Source organism: Sorex fumeus, unplaced genomic scaffold (genome assembly GCF_029834395.1).
Source record: "Sorex fumeus unplaced genomic scaffold, SorFum_2.1 ptg000122l, whole genome shotgun sequence".
Taxonomy (NCBI): Eukaryota; Metazoa; Chordata; class Mammalia; order Eulipotyphla; family Soricidae; genus Sorex; species Sorex fumeus.
In genome coordinates, this window is record NW_026606179.1 from 38,917,810 (window position 1) to 38,945,778 (window position 27,969).

The 27,969-nt window shown below is 60.3% G+C and overlaps 1 protein-coding gene across 3 annotated transcripts in view; it reads left to right on the plus strand.

The window, feature by feature from the left end:
* Positions 1-5,138: 5,138 nt before the first annotated feature.
* Positions 5,139-27,969, plus strand: part of SLC12A3 (solute carrier family 12 member 3) — a 33,502-nt gene continuing 10,671 nt past the window's right edge. The window contains exons 1-23 of one of the 3 annotated variants that reach the window (XM_056136443.1): positions 5,139-5,426; positions 5,770-5,910; positions 7,254-7,329; positions 8,924-9,019; positions 9,282-9,421; positions 9,644-9,754; positions 10,930-11,041; positions 11,178-11,308; positions 14,554-14,638; positions 15,721-15,875; positions 16,035-16,142; positions 16,350-16,473; positions 18,220-18,321; positions 19,942-20,097; positions 20,362-20,461; positions 21,338-21,449; positions 21,717-21,857; positions 22,673-22,779; positions 24,605-24,687; positions 25,970-26,008; positions 26,149-26,160; positions 26,531-26,632; positions 27,580-27,691. In XM_056136443.1, the coding sequence (XP_055992418.1) occupies positions 5,139-5,426; positions 5,770-5,910; positions 7,254-7,329; positions 8,924-9,019; positions 9,282-9,421; positions 9,644-9,754; positions 10,930-11,041; positions 11,178-11,308; positions 14,554-14,638; positions 15,721-15,875; positions 16,035-16,142; positions 16,350-16,473; positions 18,220-18,321; positions 19,942-20,097; positions 20,362-20,461; positions 21,338-21,449; positions 21,717-21,857; positions 22,673-22,779; positions 24,605-24,687; positions 25,970-26,008; positions 26,149-26,160; positions 26,531-26,632; positions 27,580-27,691 (2,633 nt within the window). Of the gene's footprint in view, positions 5,427-5,769; positions 5,911-7,253; positions 7,330-8,923; positions 9,020-9,281; positions 9,422-9,643; positions 9,755-10,929; positions 11,042-11,177; positions 11,309-14,553; positions 14,639-15,720; positions 15,876-16,034; positions 16,143-16,349; positions 16,474-18,219; positions 18,322-19,941; positions 20,098-20,361; positions 20,462-21,337; positions 21,450-21,716; positions 21,858-22,672; positions 22,780-24,604; positions 24,688-25,969; positions 26,048-26,148; positions 26,161-26,530; positions 26,633-27,579; positions 27,692-27,969 lie in introns of all 3 variants that reach the window. The other 2 variants (XM_056136444.1, XM_056136442.1) reach the window with 2 other exon arrangements.

Here is a 27,969-nt window from a genome sequence, read left to right on the forward strand (position 1 = left end):
TGGATGAGACTGGACGCGGGCTGGTGCCTGCACTCAACCTCACCTCCCGAGTGGCCCTTTGCCTCCCGTGGGCGACAGACTGTGCCGTGCCCGTCCTGTGTGTTCACCAACCAAGCTGGGCTGGGTCTGCAGCACCGGTCAAAGGAAGAACTGTGAAATCGTGGGTGGAGGAGGGGGGAGCATGCAGCACTCCGGCAGTGCTCAGAGCTTGCTCCTGGCAGGAATTCAGGGCCGGGGTGGGGGGTTGGAGGGGGCAGGTGGGATGTCAGGAACGGAGCCCAGTTCACCATGCGCAAGGCACACACCCCACCTGTTGTCCATCTGTCTCTCCTCTCCCCAGACGATGATTCGGAGGGGGTTACTGATGTTGTTCTGGGCCCTCCCGGCTGTGCTCAGTGGTCATGGATCACTCCTGGCAGGGCTCAGGGGACCATATGTGATGCCAGGGCACGAACCTGGGCCAGCTGCATGCCAGGCAACCATCTTCCCTGCTGCCCTATCTCTCCAGTCCCTGAAATAGGATTCTTTTGAAGTAAGCGAGCCTCTCCAGGAAGAAGGGGCGAGATCCCTCCCTGCCCCTGAAATGGAAACACAGTAACTCATCAGGCTGTCTCTTTCTGCTTTCACTGCTAACAGTTTCAGAGAACTTCCAATCCAGTGCTACCTACACTGGTGTCTAGAGAGAAGGAGCAGGGATTGTGGGAGACACACACCTGGGGGGAAGGGGGCTGGCCCAAGGCTCAGGTGCACCCCACTTCCATGGGCCTGGGGTTTACAGTCAGTGTTTGGCCCTGCCCACCTCCCCGGTGGGGCCTGGTACCGCCCCACACACACACACCCGCGCCACCCCTCCTCCGTGTGCTGGTAGGTTTCAGATGCTTGTTGTCTGCTCCCCTCCCCCAATCAAGTCTGTGAGCCCCTAGGGGGCAGGAACCAGCCTCCAGCCTCTGCTGTCCTCATTGCTGAGGCCGTGCTCATCACTGGCTCCCATCCCGCTCACCGCATCTCACCGGGACCCGCACCGAAGGAGAAGCCGCCCGATTTCTGGTATGGTTGCTGCAGCTGGTGTTGTGAATCAGGCCGACGAGCAGCGCATCCTCTTACCCGGCTATTTCACGACACCAGGGTTGCATCCTACCCATCCTCTGCAGACGAGCCTCGTGGGACCAGGCTGCACGGGTGTGGGTGGGCGTGGGCGGGCGTGGGGGCTGGCGGGGAGGATGGCCAACGGGGAGGTGCTTTCCTCAAACCTGACACCTGCCCCTCACTGGCCCCAAATCTGATGATGCCAGCAGGACCTGCCCTGGGCCCCAGCCCGGCTACTATCTGCCCTCACGCCCCCCCCCCCCCCCAGTCTCTTCGCTCACCCCATCTGGGCCAGCTCTCCTGGAACACAGGCTGGGCCTCTCCTGGCTTCCCGCTGAGGCCCTGGCTCAGACACAGTGACCCCTTGGCCCACCAGCCAGGCCAGCAGTACCCGCCCCTCACTGGCCTGGGAGGACCCGCAGTACCCACCCCTAATGGGCTCTGCATCCTGGCCTGGGGGTCTCTGACCACACCTCTTGGCCCTTGCTTCTCCATCTTTCGCCACACCAGGTCCACTCTGGGAAACTGAGACCTGACCTTCATGGGTAAATTGGTCAAATATCACCTAATGGCCTCTGGTCTCAGGAGGGACATTGGTCCCTGGAGACCCCCAGTCTAGCCTGGGTGTGCGGTAGACTGGACCGTAGGGTTGGGAGTGGGGCTCAGGCCAGGGTGGGGCACCATGGGTAGAGCCCGGGGACATAGTTCTAGAGCTATGTCCGTCATCACATGCCCGCTGGGCCCCCACCAGGGCTCGGACCACCCGCCGCCAGACCCCAGTCCTCTGCCCCAGCCACTCAGGCCAGCTTTTCAGAGAGCCCTTAGGCTGCACCCAGACCCCTGCTGTGACTGCCTTGTGTGTCTTGCCCTAGAATGTGAGCCCGTGCGGGCAGGGTCTCTGGTCTTGTCCCCATACCCCTTGCCTGGCCCAGATCAGGCATGCAGTCGGCGTGCAATAAATGTGTGACTGAGGAAATGACCCATGGCGGCCAGTCTCCAGTTCTGTCACCTCTTCCCCGCCCGTCCTGCCGAGCCCACCATGCCCCCCACCCCCCGCCAGGCGCCTGGCCCCCACCCAGCGAAGCCAGATGCCCAGCAGGAGGACGGTCGAGGCTGAGGCTGTGAGCTCAGCCAGAGATAGCAGGGACCTGCCCCCCACACAGGGTCAGCCGTGTCTGGGTCTCACCGGCCTGTTCTCTCCGACAGTGGGGACAAGCCCCTGATCTCTCTCCAGGGCACTGACACGACCCCCAGGAATGTTCCCCTTGGCAGCTGTGGGAACTGGGGCTCAGCTGCGCGGGGGCCCAGAGGTGGCCCAGGTCCCCGACCCCCAAAGCGCTGCCATCCCAAACCTGGCTAGGGAGGAGGGGGCCTTGGGGAGGAAGTCCTGGAAGGCAGGACTAGAGGGAAGAACCTGGCAGGGGACCCCCCCCCACCCCAAGGTCTGTGAGCTGCAAGCCTCTATAGAGAGCAGTAACTCCCCCCCCCAACCCGGCCCTCCCCCAACACAACAGCAGACACCGCCTCTTTGTGGTGCTGGGCCCTGAGACAAGGCAACCATGGCTTGTTCTCACCCGCTTGGAACCCACGGCCCACAGAGAGGCAGGGGACAGGGCCAAGGTTACTGGCACCTTGCGGGCCATCAACCCGACAGCTTCCCCGTCCCCACCCCTCCACCATTCCTCCCCGAGATCACAATCGGGAATTTTCCAGGGCCCTGGAGGCACCATCTCGGGGGTCAGGCAGAGGTGACTGCCCCGTCCTGGCAGGTTGAGGGGACATGGTGATAAGATCTGCCCCCCAGCCCTAGGAGGGAATGAATGACTCACATGGGGGTGAAGCGGATAGCGATTTGGGCACCAGGCACCTGCCCCGGCATGGGGTCCTCTCCTGAGAGTCAGCAGGGGCCTGCGAGGGTGGGGCCCAGCCCTGCAGAGCAGAGCCCCCCCTCCCGAGAGGAGCATGAGGGTTCCTGAGAAGCGGCCATCCAGGGTGAACACCGGGGGCGGGGGTGCGTGTCCGTTGCCCTTCAGCCCCCTCCAGCAAACTTAACTCCTTCCCAGCTGTCCCGGGTGTGGGGGTGCCCGGGCCCGTGGAGCGGGCTCAGCTTACCCCCTTTCCAGAAGGACGCACTTAGCTAGGAACCCCCATGCCCGATTCTTTGCAGTTCTGGGATCCTCCTGGCGGCAGCCCCCCTCGCGTGGTCTGGGTGTTCGGCCTGCCTTCTCTGCCTGCTCCCACACACGGGGAATCAGGATGGTCAGTGTGAGCTGACCGGGACGCATGAGTCGCAGCCCCCTCTCGGCCTCTGAGCAGCATCGCGAGCACTGAGACCCCCACCTGAGCGAGAGGGGGCAGGAGGCTGGTACTGCCATAAGACTGACCGGGCCGGGGCTGGAGCAATAGCACAGCAGGTAGGGCATTTGCCTTGCACGCAGCCAACCTGGGTTCGATCCTCGGCATCCCACAGGGTCCCGTGAGCACCGCCAGGGGTAATTCCTGAGTGCAGAGCCAGGAGTAGCCCCTGTGCATCGCCGGGTGTGACCCAAAAAGCAAAGCAAAAAAAAAAAAAAAAAAGACTGACCGGGCCTCTGTCCCAGCTCTGCCCACCCCCAGGCCCTGCTCCACCCCTGCTGCCACCCACACACAGCTGGGCAGGGGTCCCAGGGGCCATCTCACCCACCACCCTGGAGGCAGGTCCAGAGCCCCCTGCCACTCCTGGTCCCAGGGGCTGGGTGGGTGGCAAAGGCTGTTAGGTGGGACCAGAAGCAGGGAACAGGGTGGTCCCCAGCACCACCGGCAGGAGTGAGCCCTGAGCACAAGTGGGTGTGGCCCAAACACCCGCCCCCTACAAAGAAGGGGAGCGTGGAGAGGGGTCCCTTCCACTCTCGCTCCTAGCAGTCGCCAGAGCCCCCCAGAGACAGGAGGCCACAGACAGGCTACCGCCACAGGAGCTGACACTGCTGCCCTGGTGGCAGTGGGCAGTGTCCTCCCAGGCAGTGTCCAGGGTGCCCACCGCACCCCTCAACTCTCCCATGCCTCCGAGGGGTGCTCGATGCCCGGCCAGAGCGGGGTGTCTAGTACTGCAGGGCTGGGGTGAGCAGGGCAGGGCCCGGGCTATCTCTGGCCTCTCCCTGCTGCAGATGCCCTGCCCAGCTCTGCCAGGGCAGCGGGCAGGGCCGGGAAGGGCCTTGTCCATCACGGTTTAGATATGCTGACCCCGAGTCGGGGCGCAGGGCGCACTGAGACTTGGCTCTCGGACACATGTGCAACCGTTTGTTTGAGCCCACCTCCCGGCGGTGCACAGGGGCCAGGGGGAGCTGGAACCCAAACCTCCTGCAGGCCACAGAGCCTGTGCTTAGGCTCCCGAACTCCTCCCGGTCACATGTAGATCTTTGTCAAGTGTCAAACTGGCTCAAAAACACAAGTCAGGGGGCTGGAGCGATAGCACAGCAGTTAGGGCGTTTGCCTTGCATGGGGCCAACCCAGGTTCAATTCCAAGCATCCCATATGGTCCCCTGAGCACTGCCAGGAGTGATCTCTGAGTGCAGAGCCAGGAGGAACCCCTGAGCATCACCAGGTGTGACCCAAAAAAGCAAAACAAAACAAAAACAAAAAATAAACATAAAAAAACAGAAGTCAAACCAACTAAAGACATGTGGCCGAGAACCAACGGCTTCCTAGTGGGCACAGACGCGGACACCGAGCACCGGGGGCCTGAGCGCCCAGCTGGGCTTCAGCCGGAGCTCTCGGAGCTCTGCTTCTCCAGGAGTCCGGCTGCAGCCGGCTTGGACCCCCGCACTATTCAGGCACCTCCCCCGAGGGGCAGGGGCAGGTGGGGCTCCCCCCTTCCGGGCCCCTTGGCTGGCTCCGGGCCTTATCTCTGCCATCAGCTGGGCGGGGGCAGCACCCGCCCCTCCCCCTGCCCTGCCCCCTGCTTGCCCTCTGTCATCGGAGCTGGGGTCCAGCGTCCGGCCTCCTGCTGGCCTATAAAAGCCACCCGGCGTGTCCCCGCCGACCCTGGCCCCCTCCCCCGGCAACCCAGCCCCGCCATGGCCGAGCTGCAGGAGGTGGAGGTGCCCGGGAACCCCGCGCTGTGCAGCAGTGGGCGCTTCACCATCAGCACGTTGCTGGGGGGCGACGAGCCCCCACCCCCCGCCGCCTATGACAGCAGCCACGCCAGCCACCTGACCCAGGGCAGCAGCACCCTCTACATGCGCACCTTTGGCTACAACACCATCGATGTGGTCCCCACCTATGAGCACTATGCCAACAGCGCCCTGCCCGGGGAGCCCCGGAAGGTGCGGCCCACGCTGGCCGACCTGCACTCCTTCCTCAAGGTGAGTGCTCTGCTGGGTGGCCCAAGCACAGTTGCCCAACCTCTCTGAGCTGCTGCCCGCCTGCCCTCTGTGCCTCGGGGACCGCTCTCTTCCTCGGGGGCTGGAATGTGGGTGTAGAGGCGGTAAAGAAAGCACTGGGCACCTGTACTCTTCTTTGTTGTCTGGGCGCAAGGCAGCCCCCGCCAGGCAAGAGTGGGCTGCCTGGAGCGGTAATGAGCTCCCCGTCTGTGGGAGCATGCAAGCAGGAGGGGTGGGGTGCAGGGGTAAAGCGGGGTCAGGAAGGTCTGGGAGGCAGGAAGGCCGGGAGGTTCTGACCATCAGTGGCTTCTGGGCCCCTGCCTAGCAGGAAGGCGGCCACCTGCAGGCTTTCGACAGCCGGCCCAGCCATGACATGACTGACGGGCTGGTGGAAGACGAGGCAGGCGTGGCCGGTGAGAAGAAGCCGGGGGAGCCCGTGCGCTTCGGCTGGGTGAAGGGTGTGATGGTGAGTCTGGAGTCGGGGGGCTTGAGTTCCGAGTGTGGGAGCTGTGGGCACAGAGAGTCACCCGGCTCAATGACGATTCCCAGGTTTTAGTGACCCGGTCCATCCAGCCTTGGGCCTTGGCACCCCAGCTTCTGTAAGGATCCCATTTTCCCTCTGCTCTTGAGCTTCCTGACCCTCATGTTTCCCTGGGGGAATATTTGTGTTTATGGGACTTGCTCGTCCTGTGAACTTGGGCCGGTTATTTAACCTGTCTGTGCCTCAGTTTCCTCATCTATGTAGCAACAAGCGTTGGATGGACTAAAGCGCTTGGCTGGGTGGCCGGGGTGATAGTGCAGCAGGGAGGGCATTTGCCTGGCATGCAGCAGACCTCCGATACCCCACAGCACCGCCAGGAGTAATTCCTTAGTACAGAGCCAGGAGTTACCCCAAGCATCGCTGGGTGTGACCCAAAAAGCAAAAAAAGAAGCATGTGGCTAGATTCCAGCCTTGGCGGTCAGAGGAAACTGTTTCCCCAAACGGCCACCAGGGGGCACCAGTAAACCCTGAGATCCTCCACGCCGTTTTCTGGTTCTCCACACCCATTGGTGTCCCTCAGGCCTCCCCTGCTGGGTTCAGAGCTCCTAGCCATGCCCCTGTCTCTTCTCCCAAACAGTGAGCCCCGGTCCTACCCCTGAAGGCTCATATCCAAAGTCTGGATCTTTCTCTCAGACTGAGGGGGCTAGAGCCAGGCGAGATCCCCTTCTGCATCTCAGACAGATAGAGGACTGTCGAAATCTCCCCAGCTTTGGGCCAGGGCGGTGGTACAGCTGGGAGGGCACCTGCCTTGCTCGTGTCTGACCCGGGCTCAATCCCTGGCATCCCATATGTTCCCCCCAGCACCGCCAGGAGTGACTCCTGAGTGCAGAGCCAGGAAGAACCCCTGAGCATCTCCAGGTGTAACCCAAATATCCACCCACCCCCCCAAAAAAATAAACCAATCTCTCAACACTAGACCATTAGGGGGCTGGGGAGGGTCAGGGGGACAATGACCACCCAGCTCCACTCAGCCCCTCCCCCTGATATCTTTGCTGGTGCCTGCGTGCGTGGGGCACCCTGGGCTCGGCGACATTGGCAGGATGTCTCCCCAGATGCAGCCTCTCCGGCCACGGGTGCCGGGGCCAGGGCTGGGGATGAAGAGGCTCCCAGCCTACCCGCGGGCCCAGGAGAGATGGGGAGAGGCAGGTGGGTCTCGGGGTGGCCCCTAGGTCAGGGGGACTCTGGAGCCCAACCCCATCCAAGAAACGAGTGGCAGGCCCAGCTCCAGCCCCCGGGGTGCTGCCTCGGGGCTCTGACTGTCTCCGCAGATCCGCTGTATGCTCAATATCTGGGGTGTCATCCTCTACCTGCGGCTCCCCTGGATCACAGCCCAGGCCGGCATCGGTGAGTGCCAGTCCGGGGGCACAGACAAGAGGGGGTGCTGAGAGGGGCCCCTGCAGTGTTCTTTGGACGGGGGGCACGCAGACTGAGGATCCCATCTGTCTGACCTCCGTAAGCAGCTCCATCGCGGGGCCCTTTTCTTTCTTTCCTTCCTTCTTTCCTTCCTTTCTTCCTTCCTTCCTTCTTCCTTCCTTCCTTCCTTTCTTTCTTTTTCTCTTTTTTCCTTTTCCCTTTGTCTCTTTCTTTCTTCCTTACTTTTGTCTCTCCCTTTCTTCCTTTCTTTTTTCTTTTCTTTTCTTTTTCTTTTCTTTTTTTTTTTTTTTTTGCTTTTTTTGGGTCACACCCGGCGATGCCCAGGGGTTACTCCTGGCTCTGCACTCAGGAGTTACTCCTCGTGGTGTTCAGGGGACCATATGGGATGCTGGGAATCAAACCCGGGTTGGCCGTGTGCAAGGCAAACGCCCTACCCGCTGTGCTATCTCTCCAGCCCCCTTTCTTTCTTCCTTCCTTCCTTCCTTCCTTCTTTCCTTCCTTCCTTCCTTCCTTCCTTCCTTCCTTCCTTCCTTCCTTCCTTTCAAATTTCTTGAATCACAGTGAGATACACCATCATAAAGCTGTTCATGATTGAATTTCAGTCATACGTTGTTCCAACACTCATCCCTCTACCAGTGTACATTTCCCACCACCACAGTCCCCCATTTCCCTCCCAGCCTCCCACCCCCACCCCACCCCCACCCCACCCCCACCTCTGTCTTCCTCGGTAACAGATACCTTTACTCTTGCGCTCTCTCTCTCTCTCTCTCTCTCTCTCTCTCTCTCTCTCTCTCTCTCTCTCTCTCTGTCTCTTTCTCTGTCTGTCTGCCTATCTCTGTCTGTGTCTGTGTCTGTCTGTCTGTCTGTCTCTCCCCTTTTGTGCATCATGGCTTGCAACTGGCTGGCAGCTTTGGGGTGTGGACCTGTCTGCCGGAGCTTCTGGAAGTACAGGGAAGTGGGGAGAGGTAGCCCATCCCAACCCCAAGAGAGCCTGGAGATTTTAGTCACAGAACCCACATGCCCAAATTTTCAACTCTAAAATTTTCAATTTTAATATCTGTGTAAGGTCCATCCCCAGAGGGTGGAGTCCAGCCAGGGGCATGGCAGTGATTTTAGACACCTGGAGCAAGGGGCCACCGGGACACAGAGCCCTTTTCTACTGCGTTCATCAGACTGGGAACTAACTCTCTGGATAGACCCAGGCTCCTATGGGTGCCAGGCTGTGCCACCCTCTGAGCCTGTGCCCAGCCCTCCTGCGTGCATCCTACAAACCCCACAGGATTTCATCCCCCAAAGCGCCCACCCAGCGGCCACACCTGCTTTATAGATAGATTATCCGAGCGGGGGGCTTCTCTCCCGCCCGCACCAGCCTTTCTGTCTGGTGCCCGAGCTCCCTGCTATTCCTCCAGGGCCAGGAGGGAGGCAAAAACCCATTTTTCAGAAGGGAGAAGTCAAGGCTCAGAGAGGAGAAGGAACTTGGGTGCCCAGGCAGGTCAGCAGTTGCCTCAGGGCTCCTCCCCTGGGCCATGCCCTGACTGTGTCCTGGGGGCAACCCCCGCCCCAGTACTCACCTGGGTCATCATCCTGCTCTCCGTCATGGTCACCTCCATCACCGGCCTGTCCATCTCGGCCATCTCCACCAACGGCAAGGTCAAGTCAGGTGGGCATCCACTAACTCCCCTGTCCTCAGCGGGCCCCTGTCCCCAGGGCTGGAGACTCTGATCTGTGCCCCAGCCTCCAACCCCCCAGCTGCTCCTCCGAATCCTGGGGGAAGGTTTGGGGCAGGTTCTCCCCACCCCTGACTTGAGTCATGGGTCCGGTGGGCGCCCCCTCCCCAGCCTTCAGTCCCCCCTCAAACCGCTGCAGCCGTCTGCTCGCCCCTCCCTCCCCCCACCTCGGTCTCCCCTCTCCGGCCCCAATAGGTGGCACCTACTTCCTCATCTCCCGGAGTCTCGGCCCCGAGCTCGGGGGCTCCATCGGCCTCATCTTTGCCTTTGCCAACGCCGTGGGGGTGGCCATGCACACAGTGGGCTTCGCCGAGACCGTGCGGGATCTGATCCAGGTGAGCGGAACTGGCGCTCCAGCCCCAGCCAGGCCCCCAGCCCCGCCCCAGCCTTGAGGCCACGGTCCCAAGGTCACATCTAGTCCTGCGGGTGGGGACGTGTGCATGGGCTGCGGCCAAGGCCCTCCCGGCCCCCGTGCACGGCTTTGGCCGAGAGGGGCTCCAGAGATGGGCAAGGGGGGCATGGGGAGATGGAGGGTGGAATGCAGTCCCCTCCCCCAGGAGTACGGCAGTCCCATCGTGGACCCCACCAACGACATCCGCATCATCGGCGTGGTCACCGTCACCGTGCTGCTGGCCATTTCGCTGGCCGGCATGGAGTGGGAGTCCAAGGTGAGCAAGGAGGCGCCGTGGGGGGCTGGGGTCAGGGGCCCGGTCCCTGCCCCTCAGGCTGGAGATGGGGTTCTGCGGGTGCGGCTGTCTGGCTTGTGATCTTGGGGTCCCCCATGCCTTCCCCATAGGGCCTTGCGCCCCTGCCATCAGTTGACAGCAGGTGGGGCCAAGGTGGGGGCTTCTACCCTCCCTGTCACCACCCGGCCTGCAATCACCTGTCCCTCCACCAAGCCAGTGGGCAGGCAGGTTACCGGCCACTCCCCATCATGGATGCTTCCACGGAGCCCGGCCTCAGCCCCAAGCGCATGCAGCCAGAGCGGGAGCTCAGGGGCCAGGCTGGGGGAGGGAGACAGGTCAGCAGGGCACGCACCACCCGCGGCTCTGGTCTGCAGCTACTCGACCCAGGTCCACTAACTCTGTCTCTCTGGTAAATCTGCTCCCAGCTCTCCCGAGACCCACCGCAGGCCCCCTGAGAGCAGCTCCTCTTAATCCCCTGGCCCCCCAGCCTCCCTCAGGCTTCGTATTCCTGCTCCGTGAGCAAGTCAAGAGCCCACTCAGGGGCTGGAGCGATAGCACAGCGGGGAGGGCATTTGCCTTGTACGCAGCCGACCCGGGTCCGATTCCCAGCATCCCATATGGTTCCCCAAGCACTGCCAGGAGTAATTCCTGAGTGCATGAGCCAGGAGTAACCCCTGTGCATCGCCGAGTGCGACCAAAAAAAGCAAAAAAAAAAAAAAAAAAAAAAAAGTCTGCTTTGCTCTGACAGGAACAGAGCATGAAAGCACAGTGGGCGCTGAATGAATGAGTGAGGGAGCGGGTGAATAAATGGATGAACTAATGAGTGGGTGAAAGAACGAATGAGTGAGTAAGGGAATGAATCAATGAATGAGTGAGTGAATCAGAGTGAGTAAATGAATCAATGACTCAATGAGTGAGTGAACAAGTGAGTGAATAAATGAATCAATGAGTGAATTAATCGATCCATGAGTGGAATGGATGAGTGAGTAAATGAATGAGTAAATCAATGAGTGGGGGAATGTATGAATGAGTGTGAGTGAATGAATGAATCAGTGAGCGGGTGGATAAATGAATGAATGAGTGAGTGGGTAAGGGGCTAGGGACCCAGGACTCTTCCCTGCTGGGAGTGCTCTCTGACCTCCGACCCCCCACCCCAGGCCCAGGTTCTCTTCTTCTTGGTTATCATGGTGTCCTTCGCTAACTACCTGGTGGGTACGCTGATCCCCCCTTCCGAGGACAAGGCCTCCAAGGGCTTCTTCAGCTACCACGGTACGTATGTGGGGGCCTGCTCGGGCGCTGCGTGTGGCCGTCCGTGACCCCTGGACCTGGGATCCAGCTTTGGCAGGAGAGCGGCCGGCAGGGCCACCAGTGGCCCCACATCTCTGACTCAGCCTGGTCTTCCCAGCGGACATTTTTGTCCAGAACCTGGTGCCCGACTGGCGGGGTGCGGACGGCAGCTTCTTCGGGATGTTCTCCATCTTCTTCCCCTCGGCCACGGGCATCCTGGCGGGGGCCAACATCTCCGGGGACCTCAGAGTGAGTGAGCTCATCCCGGCCCCCCTGCAGACCAGCCTGGGCCACTCGATCCGATCTCTGCCGAGGTTGTGCAGGCAGCACTTGAGACCTGGGAGATCACCCCAGTGTGGGAAAGTCTCCCCACTCAGTCTGACGCCGCAGACTGGGCAGGACGCTGCACCCACCAGCCGAGGGACCCCTCCAAAGCCCCCCACACTATCCCAACCAGGTCCTCAGCTCGGGCTTTGAGCTCTGGAGCTCTGACTCAGAGACTTCATGCAAGTCGGAAAATTGAAAGCGGCTCTGGGCCTCAGTTTTCCCCTGTCTGGGGTAGGTGCTGCTGTGACCAGCCCTGCCATCGGGGCTGGGGAGTCTGGGTCCTTGGCTGCAGGCTGAGACAAGGGCCAGGCCCAGCAAGGCCACCCGCTTCCAGACGGGGAGACGGAACTTGGAGATGAGGTCCTCTGTGACCCTGGCAGGTCTGTGCACCCGGGGCCAGCCCACCCCACCGAGCACAGCTCCCAGCTTCAGGCGTTGGCTATGTGCAGAGTGGCCCTGACTTCACGACAGGGTGGACACTCAGGGAGATGAGAGGCCGGGCCAGGACCCAGGCTTAGGGCCCTGAAACGTGAGGCCCAGGGTGGGTGCAGGAGGAGTTCAGGGGCTGGTGTCCTCACTTCCTCCACTGCCCTGAGGACAAGGCAGCAGCTTTAAAGCCAGGGGTACAGAAATGGGTTGGATGCAGACAGCATGTACACACACGCACATATACATGTATGTATACATGCATGCACACACATATATACACATGTATAAACACATGTATACAAACACACACATATGCAGAGCTGTGGGCGCTTCTCTGCAGACCCTGCAGGAGCCGGTCCCCACTGCCCACCCGTCCGCGTCCCCTGCGGCCCTGAGCTGGGGGGGGGCAGTTCCCCCGCCCACTCTCTGTCCTGCTTTGGGGGGCTTCTCTCCTTTGTCTGGGATCCTTTCCGCTTCCTCTAAGGATGCTGGTCCCTGGGTTTAGGTCCACTTTGGTGCTCGAGACTCCATCTTCACTGGCCAATGGCATTGGCCAAGACCCTGTTTCCGGGCAACTTTATCCCTGGGTTCTGGGGGCTGTCCGTTTCTAGAGTCACTGGAGGTGGGACGGGGTGTAGGGGGCTCAGCTGATTTGCCCACCCCCTTCTCGGTGCTGTGCCCCCACTTTGCTGGGCCTCCAGGCTCCTTCTTCCACACAGCAGACCCCACCCCACCCCCCAGCAGGCCGTAGGGCCCCTCAGCTGCCCCGAGCTCAGCCTCGCAGAGTCCTGAGTGGAGGCTCCCCATTCGCCTCTTGTGTTCTGGGCTCCCACCTGGCCTCTTCCCTCCGGGTCGGGGGTCCTCCAGGGCAGGGCCTGGGCCTGCCATTGCTGACCCCTGCCTGCTTGACCGTCTCTGAGGTGAGGCGCTCTCTTCCTTGGCCCGAGCCACAGGGGTCCCAAGAAAGTGGGGAGTTTTGTCTACCTCTTCCTGGGGGAGCTGCCTGGTCCCCTGGGCTGGGGTCTGTGCTTGGGCAGGGCGCAGGCTGCTGTGTGAATTCTGTGACTGTGGCTCAGTGCTGCTTGCATCACGCTAGCCTCAGTTTCTCCACCTGTCACAGGGAGTTTGACCACTCATCAGGAAGCTTGTTTGAGAAGGTAATTAGAAGGATGGGCTGTGTGGGGTGTGCACGCATGTCTGTGCGTGGGTGTGACATGTGGGTGTGAACACGTGAGGTATGCGTGCATATGTACGATGTATGTGGCACATATGTGTGCAGATGTGCTGTGCTCATGCAGGCATGTGGCATGCGTGTTGAGTGTGCCATGCGTGCTCACATGCATGGTGGTATGAGCGCATGTGTGTGGCATTGTGCTTACACATGTGTGTGTTTTTGTACATATGTATATATTTATGGTGAGGATGTGGTGTCACCTGTGTGTGGTGTATGTGTATGTGTGCACGTGTGTTGTATGTGGTCTGTTATAAAGTGTATCATATGATATATGTGTGGTGTATGTACATGTGTAGTGTGTGTATGTGTGTGCAGGTGTGTATGGTATTGTGCTCTGCACGTGTATGCCTGTGGTGCATATGCTTGCATGGCATGACAAGTGTGATGTGTATATGATGTATGTGTGTGTGTGGTGTTTGAGGTACATCTTTATGTGTTGTATGTGTGAGTGTGGGTATGTGCATGAGTGTATACAGTGTACATATAACGTATATGTATGTGTGAATGTGTGGGAGTGTATGTGTTGGTAGTGATTTGTGTGGTATGTGTGTATATTTGTGTGTGGTATGTGTGTTATGTGTATGTGTGTGTTTGTGTGTGTGGTATGTGTGTGTTTGTGTGTGTGGTATGTGTGTGTTTGTGTGTGCAGTATGTGTGTGTGTAAAATCTTTGTGAAGTGTATGTGTGTGTGTGTGAATGCATGTGGTATAGTGAGTGTTTTTGTATGTGTTTGTATGTGTGGTGTGTATGAGCGTACATGTTTGTGTGTGGGTACAGTATGTATATGTGTGTGTAGTATATGTGAGTATATGTGTGAGTCTTGTAGTGTATGTGTATGTGTGTATGTAAGTCTGTGTGTGGTATATGTGTGTGTGTGACAGTCTATGTGTGATATATGTGTATATGGTACATGTGTGAGTCTGTGTGTGGTATATGTGGATGTGAGTGTAAGCGTGTATGTGTGTGAGTCTGTGTGAGATGTATGTATGTGTATGTGTGTGTGGTGTGTGTGTGTGCGTGCGTGTCTGTGTGAGGAGGCCCAGCACACCCCCAGCTTCCCTTCTCCAAGGGAGCTCCGCGAACTGATGCTTTTGCGGGGCCACCAACAGACCCTCGGAGCAGCGGGCACTGGGCAGAGCTGAGTGCGGGACTCCCTCCCTCTGCAGCATCAGGGGCTATCGGGCAGGCACTGAGCAGGCGCTGACCAGGCACTGACCGGGCACTGACCAGGGTGCCCAGGAGCTAAGCCCCAACCATGACCCTGGCTCCAGGCAGGCTGTGCCTCCTGGTGGGGACCTTGACTGTGTCCTGCCCGTGGAGCCTGTTCCTGGGCATCCTCTCTGTGCTGATGGGACTGGAAGGGTCCCCCCGCACAGCCCCAGAGCAGGGCAGGGGAGAGGCTGCTCGATGCACATACACACACATACACAAACGTGCGTGGGCGCGTGCACGCACACACATGCACACGACACATCTATGCCCACCCACGTGCCCTTTCCCCCAGGACCCTGCTGTCGCCATCCCCAAGGGCACCCTCATGGCCATCTTCTGGACCACCGTCTCCTACCTGGCCATCTCGGCCACCATCGGTGAGTGGCTGCCTGGGCTGGGGTCTGCTCTCCAAGCAGAAGCTCTGACTGGGGGTGCACGGAGCCCATGGGATGGGGCCTCACAGATGATACGGGGGCCCCGGTGTCTGCATCTGAGCCGCGGCCAGTGGGATGGCGAAGACGGAGGGTCAAACCCGATTCTTCCGGGTTCAGGGAAACATCGTGGGACCGTTCTAGGCGGTCTCTAGGCTGATGGAAATGGTGGTGGAGGGCGGGCGATGCCAGCTGCTGACCGCGCGCAGCCCTTCACAGGCCTGACCACGTTTCAGGGACTGTTACTTCCCCCACTTTACAGGAGAGGAAGAGAGGGCTCAGAGAGGCTAAGGGACCTGCCAAAGTCACACAGCCCTTGCACAGTGGAGCCTGGCTTAGAGCCCAGGCGGGCTGTGGGACCTGCCTCTCTCTCACCACCAGGTGCACATGCCCTGGGGTCACGTTGGAGCTGAACAGAGGGCTCCCACTGCGTGGGGCTTGGGACTCAGTGTCTGAATTAAGGGGGCCGGTGAACCCTGGTTGTACAGGGGTGTAGATCACTGAAGGTCCCTGCAACTCGGTAGAGTCGTGGCAGCAAAGATCACAAGACTTCTGCTCCTGAAGGCGGGTGCGTGCATACATGTGTATGTGCATGTGTGTATACATGTGCATGTAAGTAAGTACATGTGCAAGCATGTATACACGTGTATGCATGTGTGTACATGTGTGTACGTGCATGTATACGTGTGTAAGGGTGTGTACACGTGCTCTGTGCATACATGCACACATGTGTATGCACGTGTGCATTAGTGTATATGTGCATATATGTATACACATGTCTGTGTATAAGTGTGTGTATGTGTTCATACATTGCATGCATGTGTCCATACATGCGTGTATGCATGCATATGTCCATACATGTGTGTGCGTGTGTACATGCTCTGAACTCAGTCACCCCATCATCATCATCGTCATTACACCAGTAGCCCTCGTCCTTTGCAGAAGTGACCAGCATTTGGAGGGTGGGAGAGAAGAGGCACTGGAAGGGTGGGCAGTAGGAGGGGACCCGTGCCCTCCTTCCTCCGCAGGCTCCTGCGTGGTCCGCGATGCCTCCGGGGTCGTGAATGACACAATGAGCCCAGGCGCGGGGGCCTGCGAGGGGCTGGCGTGCGGCTACGGCTGGAACTTCACCGAGTGCTCCCGGGAGCACAGCTGCCGCTACGGCCTCAGCAACTACTACCAGGTGCGGGGCACACATGGGGAGGGGCACGTGGGGACACGTGGTCCGGGGAGCAGGACCCCCACCTGTGGGAACGGGGCTGGGACTCTGTGGGGACCTCAAGGCCCCGTGTCTCCTCCCACCATGGGGGCCCTGACCCCCACGTCCCCCATGTCCCCGCAGACCATGAGCATGGTTTCTGGCTTTGCACCCCTGATCACGGCCGGCATCTTTGGGGCCACCCTCTCCTCTGCCCTGGCCTGCCTTGTCTCTGCTGCCAAAGTTTTCCAGGTGAGCCTGCAGGGATGCGGAAGGGTGTTTGGGGGAGGGGAGGGACGGGAAGGCTGGCAGCACCAGCGCCCTGGGTGAGCCCCCCGGACCCCTCCACCTGTGTACCGCCCTCTGGCTCCCCCCTCCCCTGGTCCCTCCACAGTCTCCAGATCATCGGGGTGGGGTGCTGGGGGCCAGCAGGGTGAGCACGTGCCCCTGTGTCCACAGTGTCTGTGCGAGGACCAGCTGTACCCCCTGATCGGCTTCTTCGGCAAAGGCTATGGCAAGAACAAGGAGCCGGTGCGTGGCTACCTGCTAGCCTATGCCATCGCCGTGGCCTTCATCATCATTGGTGAGTGCCGGGCCGTCTGCTCCCCTCTGTCTGCTCCCCGGTGCCCAGGGAATCTGGGCCTGCCGTGATGGGCACAAATGATCCTTTCTGGGGGAGGCCTTCAGGGCTGGACTAGGCGATGTTTTGGGAGGCTGGGTGGTGCCGGGGATGGCTCCCAGCGCCCTGAGCACTTCAGACCTGCACTCCATCCCTCTGAGCCCTCCACCTGGCCATGAGTGACTCTCCATGGGGCCACGTCCAGGCAGCTGGAACACTTTCACCCTGCAACCTGTGGTGCCCAGACAGAGAACTGCCCCTTCTTTAGAAGTGGGACAGGGGCCAGAGTGATAGTATAACAGGTAGGGTACTTGCCTTGCATGCGGCTGACCCAGGTTCAATCCTCGGCATCCTATATGGTCCCCTGAGTGATTCAAACCGCCAGGAGTGATTCCTGAGTTCAGAGCCAGGAGTAACCCCCGAGCATCACCAGGTGTGACCCAAAAAAGAAAAAAAGAAGTGGGGCAGCCTCATCCCTCAGATCCCTAAGCTTTCAAGCTGAGACTGTGGTAGAAAGGGGGGTGTTTAGGGAAAAAAGCTCAGTTAGTCACTGAGGTGGGTCGCCAGTGAGGCAGGTGGCCAGTGAAGTGGGTAGCCAGTAAGATGGGTGGCCAGTGAGGTGAATGGCCAGTGAGATGGATGGTCAGTGAGGCGGGTGGTCAATGAGGTGTGTAGCAAATGAAATGGATGGCCAGTAAGCTGGGTGGCCAGTGAGGTGGGTGGCCAGTGAGGGCGGTGGCTAGTGAGGCCAGTGGCCAGTGAGATGCGTGGCCAGTGAGGCAGGTGGCCAGTGAGATGGTGGCCTTTCTCTCCTGGTCTCGCCACATGCCAGACCTAGATAAACCTGCACTCACCTGAGACCGTTTTTCGTCTGCGCGGTGGAATGCTAAGGCAGTGCAGAGAGCACAGCCCCCAGGAGCTCCCGGTCCACTAGCCCAGGAGGGGCCCCACTGGGGGAGAGGCAGCCCCACCCCACAAACCTGTGATGGTCCCCTGGACCCTGCTCCCCAGGGCAGAGGGTGGGGGGGTCCCGGGGCCCAGCCCCTTCCTGCCCCAGGGAGCCCCACTGCTCATCACCGAGTCACGGGACACCCCCACGGTCTAGTCACCTGCACCCCTGGGAGCCTCCCCTGCCCCGCCTGGCCCTCGGCCCCCACCTCTAGGCCACATAGATGCTCCCAGGCCCATCTCTGTCTCCTGCCCCAGCCCATCCCTCCGGAGCCTGGTGCTCCAGCCAGGACATCGGTCTGAGAACCTCAAAAACTCTGGGGTCAGGGTGAGTCACCAACAGGGAAGAAACGCTTGTCTCATTTGAGGAGGCCCAAGACAAGGACACGTGTGCCAGCGACCGGAGGTGCTGGGGAACACTCCATGGGTTACTGGGGTAGAGCCCGGGGCCGGAGTCTTAGGCTTCAGGGTAGGGCTGTGTCCGGTGTCACGCCGTGTCATGCATCTCTTAACATCATCTATGCTCACAACAAAGACCTGCTGCCATCACCACCGCCTCCTAGCACACTTCTTCAAAGCCAGCAGTTTGCCATTTGCAAATCTCAAGCCCTTCGCGCATCACAAAGTGATGGACCCATTTTACAGATGAGAAGGCTGAGTCTCCCTCAGCCACAGTGACTAGCCTGGGGCACCTCGCCCTGCGGGGGCTGAGTGAGAAAGGACCCACCAGCCTGTTCTGTCTCTCTCCCTGGGTCCCCGCAGCCGAGCTCAACACCATCGCCCCCATCATTTCCAACTTTTTCCTGTGCTCCTACGCCCTCATCAACTTCAGCTGCTTCCACGCCTCCATCACCAACTCACCGGGTAAGCACCCCTCCCCATTCCCCACCATCCCGGCTCCAAACCTGGGCATCGTGGAGGAGGGAGGGAGGGGTGGAAGGAACGAATGACCCTGGGCACCTGCCAGATCACATCAGAGCGCAAGGGAGCCGTGGACAGGGTATCAGGAAGAGCCAAGGTAAAGCCCTCCCCACCCCTGCCTCCACTGCACAGGAGTCAGGGGTCTCTGCCCCGACTCCCCACCCCACCCAGAGGGAAGAGATTCACCGCCAACCCAGCCCTGATAAGGTTGCTGTAGCTTGGACCTTGTTCAACGCTAGGGGGCGCCACTTACAGAGCGTGTAGATCTGTGCGTTACTAGGAAAATGTACAGAGGATAACAGCCAAGAAAACTTTTGTGGGAGTTGGAGAGGGAGCACGCCTGATGGTTTTGGGGGTCGCTCCTGGTAGTGCTAGGGGTCACGTGGTGCTGGGATCAAGCCCAGGGCTCCTGGACACAAAGCGTGAGCTCCAGCCCTGACCCATCTACCAGGCCCTTCAAGAAGATTTCAGGCTAGCCCTCGGGCTGGAGAGACAGGACAAGAGATCTTGCACGCGGTCAACCCGGATTTGGTCCCTATGGTCTCCCTTGCATTGCCAGGGGTGGTGAACTTTGAGTGCAGAGTCAGGAGTGACCCATGAGCACCACACAGTGTGACCCCCTCAAAATACACACACACACACACACACACACACACACACACACACACACACACATATAATAGGGCTGGAGCGATAGCACAGCGGTAGGGCGTTTGCCTTACAAGCAGCCAACATGGCCAACCCGAGTTCGATTCCTCCGCCCCTCTCGGAGAGCCCGGCAAGCTACCGAGAGTATCTCGCCCGCACGGCAGAGCCTGGCAAGCTCCCCGTGACATATTCGATATGCCAAACACAGTAACAACAAAGTCTCCAGTGGAGACGTTACTGGGCCCGCTCGAGCAAATCTATGAACAACGGGAGGACCGCGACCGTGACATCATATATTTAATTGAATCCCCGTGAATTACAAAGTCCCTTATGATTAAGCTTCAAGGGTACAATATCCCAACACCAATCCCTCCAACAGTGTTCTAGCTTCCCTGCCACCCCCCTCTCCCTCCCTCCACCATTGCCCTAGGGGATCTCTTTTGTTGATCTTAGTTCTCCCACCCCACCCAGGTGGCCAGCCTCCTACTGAAGGCCCAGTTCTCCTGCACTTTGGTTTCTGTTGCCTTTGGGCATTAGTTTCTCCACTTCTAAGTTTCTCTACCAGTGCCTGTGGATGAGATGAGTCGTCCCTCTGACTAACTTCATTCTCATGGAGACTCTCCTAATTTTTTTTTTTTACATAAATAAAACCAGCCCCAAGTCGCTGGAGAGTTGGTGGCTGGCCATGGTGCTTCGGAAACACCCTTAGCTGTTGTCCGATGTCCCTGGCCCAGCCTCTGGAAGAACGGCATCCTGCCCGCCCATCCGCCCAGCCCCCACCCCCAGCTCTGTGGGGCGTTGGAAGCTACCCCCGGCCAGGTTCCGGCTGTCACTGGGTGGATGGGCACCAGCCGAGATGGGGGCTGTAGCCTCGGCATGGGAGCTGAGTGCCCGCTGTCCCATGCCCACACCCAGGTTGGAGACCCTCATTCCGCTACTACAGCAAGTGGGCGGCACTATTCGGGGCAGTGGTCTCGGTGCTCATCATGTTCCTCCTCACCTGGTGGGCGGCCCTCATCGCCATCGGCATGGTCCTCTTCCTGCTGCTCTACGTCATCTACAAGAAGCCAGGTGTGTCCCCCACCCCCACGCCTCAGGACCCCCACCCAGGCTTGTCCTCTGACCCTCCCGGGGGGCCCTGGCCGGGGGGTGCACGCTCAGAGCTGCTCCTGAACTCTGACCCAGGCTGCCCTGCGGGTTGTGCAGGCTAGGACCCCTCTGTCGGCTGTGCCCTCCCACCCCCACTGGGCTCTGTGCTCACAGTAGGCCGCCCCTTCCCTCCTCTGTGCCCCACCCCTGCCCGGTTTCTAACCTCCCACTCACTGTCCCCATCAGAGGTGAACTGGGGCTCGTCCGTGCAGGCCGGGTCCTACAACATGGCCCTCAGCTACTCCGTGGGCCTCAACGAGGTGGAGGATCACATCAAGAACTACCGGTGAGCAGGGCGGGAAGGGCGCTGACCTTGTTCGCGGCCCATCTAGGTTAGATCCCCGGCATCCCCGACAGTCCCCCCCACACCACCAGGAGAGATTCCTGAGCACAGAGTCAGGAGTCAGGAGTCAACCCTGAACATGACCTCCCAAAAAATACACCAAAAAAAAAAAAACCCAGAAAATACTGCGGGTGAGTGACATTAGCCTCAGGCAGCCACAGATGCGAGGGTGGACCCCCTCCACATGGCTGGACACTGGCCAGGACCCACCCAGCCTCAGTGCTGGGAGCTGTGTGTGCCTCAGTTTCCATAGCAGGGCCTCGTGCAGATGAACTGCGGAGGGGGGGACCCACCTCAGCCATCCCTGATCAAGGCACTGACCCCCTTCTGGGGGAGGGGTCACGGGCCTCCCCCTACTCCTCGCAGAACCAGTGCTCATGGATGCCTGGGCCCCTCTCAGTGTGGGGAGACCTAAGCCTGCCTCACCAGCCCCTCCAAGGTAGAAGCAATGGCCAACCCTCTTCCCAGAGGTCCACTGAGGCTCAGGGAGGTTCAGTGACTGGCCCTGGGCCACACAGCTGGAGAGGGACTGATTTCGTCCAGCTTTGCCTGGTGCCAGGTGATGGCCCACAACCCTGGTCACCCCCCAGGTGACACACCAAGCTTATAGAATTCCGGTGACCTGAGCAGGAGGGACACAAAGGAGATCCCACGTGAGGGTGTCCAGGAGAGGGGAAGACCCGGAAAGTTGGCCTGAATCCCACCTGGAAAGATGAGGGTGCAGGGAGCAGTGTGAGGCTCATCTAGGAGGCAGCAGCCGGACCCTGCCTGCACCCCGGGGTGCGGTCTGCTGCCTGAGCCTTCTCCTCTCCCTGCCAGCCCCCAGTGCCTGGTGCTCACGGGGCCCCCCAACTTCCGGCCAGCCCTGGTGGACTTCGTGGGCACCTTCACCCGGAACCTCAGCCTGATGATCTGTGGCCACGTGCTGATCGTGGGTGCCCCTGGGTGAGGGTGGGGTTGGGGGGCTCCCAGAGGCATGGGGGGCAGCGGGAGGAAGGCGAGGTTGGAGGGCAAAGGTGACAGGTGGGACCTGGCCGGGCCCCGCTAAGTTGCGTCCCTGCGACCCCCTCTCTCCACCCCTTGCTTCTCAACTCCTTTCCTAACCCCCTCTCTCTTCCCCCCTCCCCCACCTCCTCTGGGGGCTGGGGAGTCTCAGGGTTGGGGGGGGAGCAGCGCTGATGTCCCCCCACCCCACCAGGGACCCCGCAAACAGCGGATGCCCGAGCTCCGGCTCATCGCCAACGGCCACACCAAGTGGCTGAACAAGAGGAAGATCAAGGCCTTCTACTCGGACGTGGTGGCCGAGGACCTGCGTGGCGGGGTGCAGGTCCTCATGCAGGTGCTGAGGGCTGGGCGGTGAGGGCGCCTCTGAGGACGTGGCTCGGCAGGGCCTGGGACCCGGGGCGGGCGCCCTACGCAGTTCTTGGTTGGTTTTTCGGGTTGAGAGAGAATTGATGGGGCGGAGGGAGAGGAGGTGAGTCCGGGCTTGCCTTGAGCTCAACTGACCCTGGGTTGATCCCCGGCATCACATCTGCTCCCTGATTCTCCGCCAGGAGGGATCCCTGGGTGTGGAGCCAGGAGCAGGCCCTGAGTCCCCAAACAAACAACAAGACAACAAAACACACACACACATTTAGACCCTGAGTTCCCAAACAAACAACAACGATATCAAAACACACATACACACATTTAATTTAAACCCTGAATCTAAGAACAAATGAGACAACAAAACACACATGCACATACACACATACACATACACATTTAGGCCCTGAGTCCCAAAACAAACAACAACAACAAAACACAGTGCGCACCACACACACACACACACACACACACACACACACACACACACACTTATAGGGTGAGAGAAAGCTCAATTGAGAGAAAAGTAAATATATACACGTATATACATTTTCAGGGGCCATACCAGAGGTCCTCGGGGCTGCTCCCAGCTTTGTGGGGTCACCCCATCTGTCTGGAGGGCTGTGTTGTGCTGTGCAAGGACTCACCCCAGTCCCCCACATGCATGGGTATGGGCCTGGGCCACCTGGGGGCAGGTGTTGGGCAGACAAAGCCCCACACTGCTGGGGCTGTACCTCCTGGGCTGATCACAGCCCTGCTCTCCTACTGACCCTCCCCCCACCCCTGCAGGCCTCGGGCCTGGGCAGAATGAAGCCCAACATCCTGGTGGTGGGCTTCAAGAGGAACTGGCAATCGGCCCACCCAGCCACAGTGGAGGACTACATCGGCATCCTGCAGTGAGTGAGGCCCAGGGCAGGCCTGGGGTGGCACAGCGGGTACCAAATGGGGACATGACCTGAGGGCATAGCAGGTGTGTGTGTGTGTGTGTGTGTGTGTGTGTGTGTGTGTGTGTGTATGGATAGGCTCACAGGCTGAGCTCGTGGGCTGGGGTCATAGGCTAGGGTCATGGACTGGGGGTCATGGGCGAGGGTCACAGGCTGGGCCCATGGGCTGGGGTCACAGGTTAGGGTCATGAGCTGGGGGTCACAGGCTGGGCCTATGGGCTGGGGTCATGGGCTGGGGTCACAGGTGAGGGTCATGGGCTGGGGTTACAGGTGAAGGTCATGGGCTGAGTCCATTGGCTGGGGTCACAGGTTAGGGTCATGAGCTGGGGGTCATAGGCTGGGCCTATGGGCTGGGATCATGGGCTGGGGTCACAGGTGAGGGTCATGGGCTGGGGTTACAGGTGAAGGTCATGGGCTGAGTCCATGGGCTGGGGTCACAGACTAGGGTCATGGACTGGGGTCGCGGGCTGGACCCATGGGCTGGGGCCACAGGTGAGGGTCATGGGCTGTGCTCAGGGGCGGGGCTCACAGGCTCGGTTCTCCTGATCTGAGCCGTCTGGGTTCCGGGCACTGTAGGAAGCAGAGGCAGCACAGAGGGCGCAGTGAGAACCTGAGTCTTTGGTTCGTGGGAAATGAGGCCAACTGAGGCGTCCCCACTCAGACCCGTGGGCCTGGAGCTTCTAGGTGGGCAGGGGCAGGCAGGTGACAGTGAAGTGAGCCAGGCTGGGGCAGGAGGGAGCAGTGGGGACACTCTCACGCCCGCTGCGCCCAGGTCAGTGTGGGCACGGTGTTGCCGCGTCTCCTAGCTCCCCCAAGAGGTTAAAAATGGGGCATTTCCGGGCCCAGAGCAATAGTACAGCAGGTCAGATATTCTGCCTTGCACGCCGCTGACCTGGATTTGATCGCCGGCATCCCATATGGTCCCTGGAGCACCTCCAGGAGTGACTCCTGAACGCAGAAGCAGGATCAAGTCAGTGCTGGGTGTGACCCCAAAAGCAAAAAAATAAAGAAGTAAATGTGGGTTTCTGAGGGAGACTGGGTGCTGTCATGGCTGCAGGAGGCTGAGCTCACTCTGAGGGTGTCCCTGAGCAGAGACTCAGCCAGACCCCCTGGGGGTGACAGGTCTGGGGCCGCGGGGGCTGAACTCCCTGGGAATTTTGAGGTGACCCCCCAAGCCTGCTCGGCCAGGTCCGGAAGAGAAGAGAGGAGGAGGCAGCGCGCAGGGGCATTTAGGGGGCGGCGGGCTGGCAGGGAGTCCAGGCCCCACTTCCCGTGGGCCAGCCGCAGCTGGGAGTCTCAGCCACGCCTCTGGGCTGCTCTGGTAACTCCCAGAAGGCGTGAGAACCCCAACTCCCGGCCCCACACCCTGGGTCTGCTAAGGAGAGGTCTGCCCAGGTGGGAATCCAGAGAGGTCCGCAGAGGGAGGCCCCAGGCCGAGAACCTTCCGAGCTCCCAAACCATGCCTTGCTGCACCCCCAAGGTCATTCTTCGGGCTCTGCCTCAGTCATTCCTGTCATTCCTGAGCATGACGGCAGCCCTCTCCCCAGCCCCCAATCCATGGACAGAGGGGTGAGGGTTTTCCCAGCCTGGCTCGGTTTCCCCCTAGTGCACAGGCCCAGACTAGAGCTCGTGTCGTGCCCAGAGAAGGCTCTGTGGGGCAGGCCCGGCCACCGGTTTCTGGGCTGCAGGAAGGAGCCAAGGTCTGGCCCCAGGCGTCCCTGGGGCACCACCAAGCAGGGCTGGCCCGAGGAGCCTGACCCGTCTCCCCTCTCGCCAGCGATGCCTTTGACTTCAACTACGGCGTGTGTGTCCTGAGGATGCGGGAGGGACTCAACGTCTCAGAGGTGATGCAGGCACACAGTGAGTACCTGAGGACCAGTGCACCCCACGAGGCCCTGGAACCCCATCTTCACTCAATGGCGGGGGAAGAGAGGGGGGCATGGGTAGGCGTGTTCCCCGGGGCTGCAAGACTGCCAGGAAGACCCCTGACTAGGGAACGAGCTTGTGCTGACCCCTCAGAGGCCTCAGGCCAGAGAGAGGAGGGGGCTGTGGCCCATAGTGGGGCAGGAAGGGGCCTGGATGCAGAGCTCTTGAGTCTGCGCGAGCTCTTGCAAGCAGATGCCACTGGCCTCCAAGAGCATCGCTGGGGCACCAGGCAGGGCTGGGCCTGACGTTCGCTCCCATGGACCATGGCCTGCACAGGCAGATGTGGAGAGAATGACAGAGACGGGAACTAGCGGGAACTAGGAAGCTGCCCCTCCCTCCCTCTCTCCCTCCTTCCCTCTCCCTTCCTCCTTCCTTCCTCCCATCCTCCCATCCTGCCTTCCTTCCTTCTCCTCTCCTCTCCTCTCCTCTCCTCTCCTCTCCTCTCCTCTCCTCTCCTCTCCTCTCCTCTCCTCTCCTCTCCTCTCCTCTCCTCTCCTCTCCTCTCTCTCCTCTCCTCTCCTCTCCCTTCCTTTCATTCATTCATTCTTTCTTTCTTTTTCTTTCTCCTCCCTCCTTTCCTTTCCTCCCTTCCTCTTCCTCTCTATTTTTCTTTCTTTCTCTTTTCTTTCTTTCCCTCCCTCCCCTTCTTCCCTCCTTCCCTCCCCCTCCTTCTCTTGCTCGCTCCTTCCTTCCTTCCTTCCTTCCTTCCTTCCTTCCTTCTTTCCTGATTTGGGTCTACACCTATCTGTACTGTGGGCTACTCCTGGCTCGGTGCTCGGGACTCACTCCTGGAGGTGCTTGCAGTGCCCAGGCTTGAACCCATGATCCAGCCCTCTGAGCTGTGTCTTTGGAGTCCACACTGGCCCACCTGGCAGAGCTGAGGGGATGGGGGTGCTCCTGCGGAGATGAGGGAGTAGGGGGAGTGCAGAGCTGAGGGTTTGGGGGAGTCCTCCCTGCAGAGTTGAGCAAGTGCCAAGGGCAAGCCGGGTGCAGGGCAGTCTCTGCCCCCACCACAGGATGGGGGCAGCAGCGTGTGCCCTGGAGGCAGGAGGCAGGACACGCTGACACTCCCTGAGTGGACCCAGGAGTCCGGGTGTGCAGTCAGGGAGGGCCCCTCGGAGGAGGGGGCCTGAGGACAGGCCGCAGGACTCCTGGCCGGGGTCCTGTCCAGAAGGGGCTGGTCCTGAGGGGTGGGGCCGGCCCCCTTCTCTTGCAGTCAGTCCCGTGTTTGAGCCAGCAGAGGACGGGAAGGACGGCGGCAGCGGCCGGGCCAGAGCCTCCATGTCAGGCACACGTCAGTCCCGCCCCTCCCGCGCCTCAGGGCGCCTCACGTCCCAGGGTGCTGGGGGGCCCCCCGGGAGCTCTCCTCTGGCTAGTGAGCCGGGTGCAGCTAAGAACCTGCACGCGGTGACCCCAGGGGGGAGAGGGAACCCTCAGTGCTCTGTCTGCCCCTCGAGGCGCCCCCTAATGTTAGCAGCAGGGACTGCAGAGCAAGCTTCTTCCTCGGGCCCTCCACCAGGGGACCCCCAGGGCAGAAGCTAGAGCACCTGGTGGGCCTGTGGAAGACCCCCCATCTCCCCATCACCCTTCCCCCGATCCTGGGGTTCATCCCGGGGCCCTGTTCAGCCCACCTTCCAGCGCCCAGCACAGCAGCCAGTGTCAGTGTCCCCTGAGAGTCACCAGCAGGGAGGACGAGGACTTCTGGCACTGTGTGGTCAGCGTGGCCAGGCCAGCGGGCTTGGTGGACGCTGTCCTGAGGGTACCCCCCGCCCCTCAGTGGACCCCGAAGCGCTGGTCCGGGAGGAGCAGGCCAGCACCATCTTCCAGGCTGAGCAGGGCAAGAAGACCATCGACATCTACTGGCTGTTCGATGACGGAGGTCAGCGCCCCCCCAACCCCTCCCCTCCCGCCATTCAGTCAGCCCCGTGCTCTGCCCCCCAGCCTATCTGTCCACGCGGCTCAGAAAGCCCTGCCCAGGGTCCCATCCCGGCTGCCTTGGCCCCTTTGCACGGGCTCTGGTCTTTCTGAGGATCAGTGGGGGCTCTCTGGGGGTCAGGGAAGCTGAGGTCAGCAGGGATGAAAGCTCCAGCCTGGGTGACCTCAGCTGGGGGTGTATGTGAGGGGACGGGGCAGTGCAGGGACCCTCTTTCCTTCCTTCCTTCCTGGCGGTGCTGGGGGTCCAACCCGGAACCTCCCGCGTGGTGGGCAAGTGCTCCAGCCATGAGCTCCACCCACTCCAGAATATTCTTTATTTCCCGAAGAAGTGTGCCGTTTTCCACGTTTCTTAGGTGACATGACTCAGCTGTGTTTTCCGGCCCTGGCCGCGGCCGAGAGCCGGGCACCCACACGTCCTTGTCTGACCTTTGCTTGAACCACGAAGGAACGCGCTGGCTCGCGTGGGGCGTGTCCTAGGGACGTCCCAGCTGCGGATGGGGTGCAGACAAAGTCCCAATGCTTCACACGGCTTCCTAAGCCCGGTGTACACCCAGGGCAGGAACTGCTGTTAGCCCTCCCGACAAATCAGGAGACTGAGGCACAGAGGGTGAAGTTACATGTGCGGAATTACTCAGTATAAACACAGGTGATCGATTTGGGGGGAGAGATTAGAGCTATGCGCGGCTCAAGTGTTCTATCTTGAAGCAATACCAACCTTTTAGGCCTTTACACAACGCCCTGGTTATAAATTCAGTGCCAGCCCACTCACTGGGGTGTAAGACCCTGCGCTGAGTGTCCCTGTCTGCCTGCTGGGGTCCTGCCTGCAGATGGGTAGACTGAGACCGGGAGGGAAGCACAGAGCATCGTGACCCATAGGTGCCTCCTTACCAGGCCTCACCCTCCTCATCCCCTACCTCCTGAGTCGCAAGAAGAGATGGAGCAAATGCAAGATCCGCGTGTTCGTGGGGGGCCAAATCAACAGGATGGACCAGGAGCGAAAGGCGTAAGTGGGGACCCCACGCCAGGACGTGCGATGCCTCAGTCTCCCAGAGTGGACCCCTCCTGCCCCCTCCCCTTAGTGCTCTCCGAAGGCACTGCCAGGGATCTGGGCAGGAGCAGCTTGGGGGGGAGGGGTCCTGTCCCTCTTTAATGAGAGATGGACACCCTAGGCCTTGTCGTGCTCGGAAAAGACTCTGGCAGTTTTGGTTTGGGGGTCACACCCGGTGGTACTCAGGGGCTACTCCTGGCTCTGCACTCAGGAGTTACTCCTGACAGTGCTCG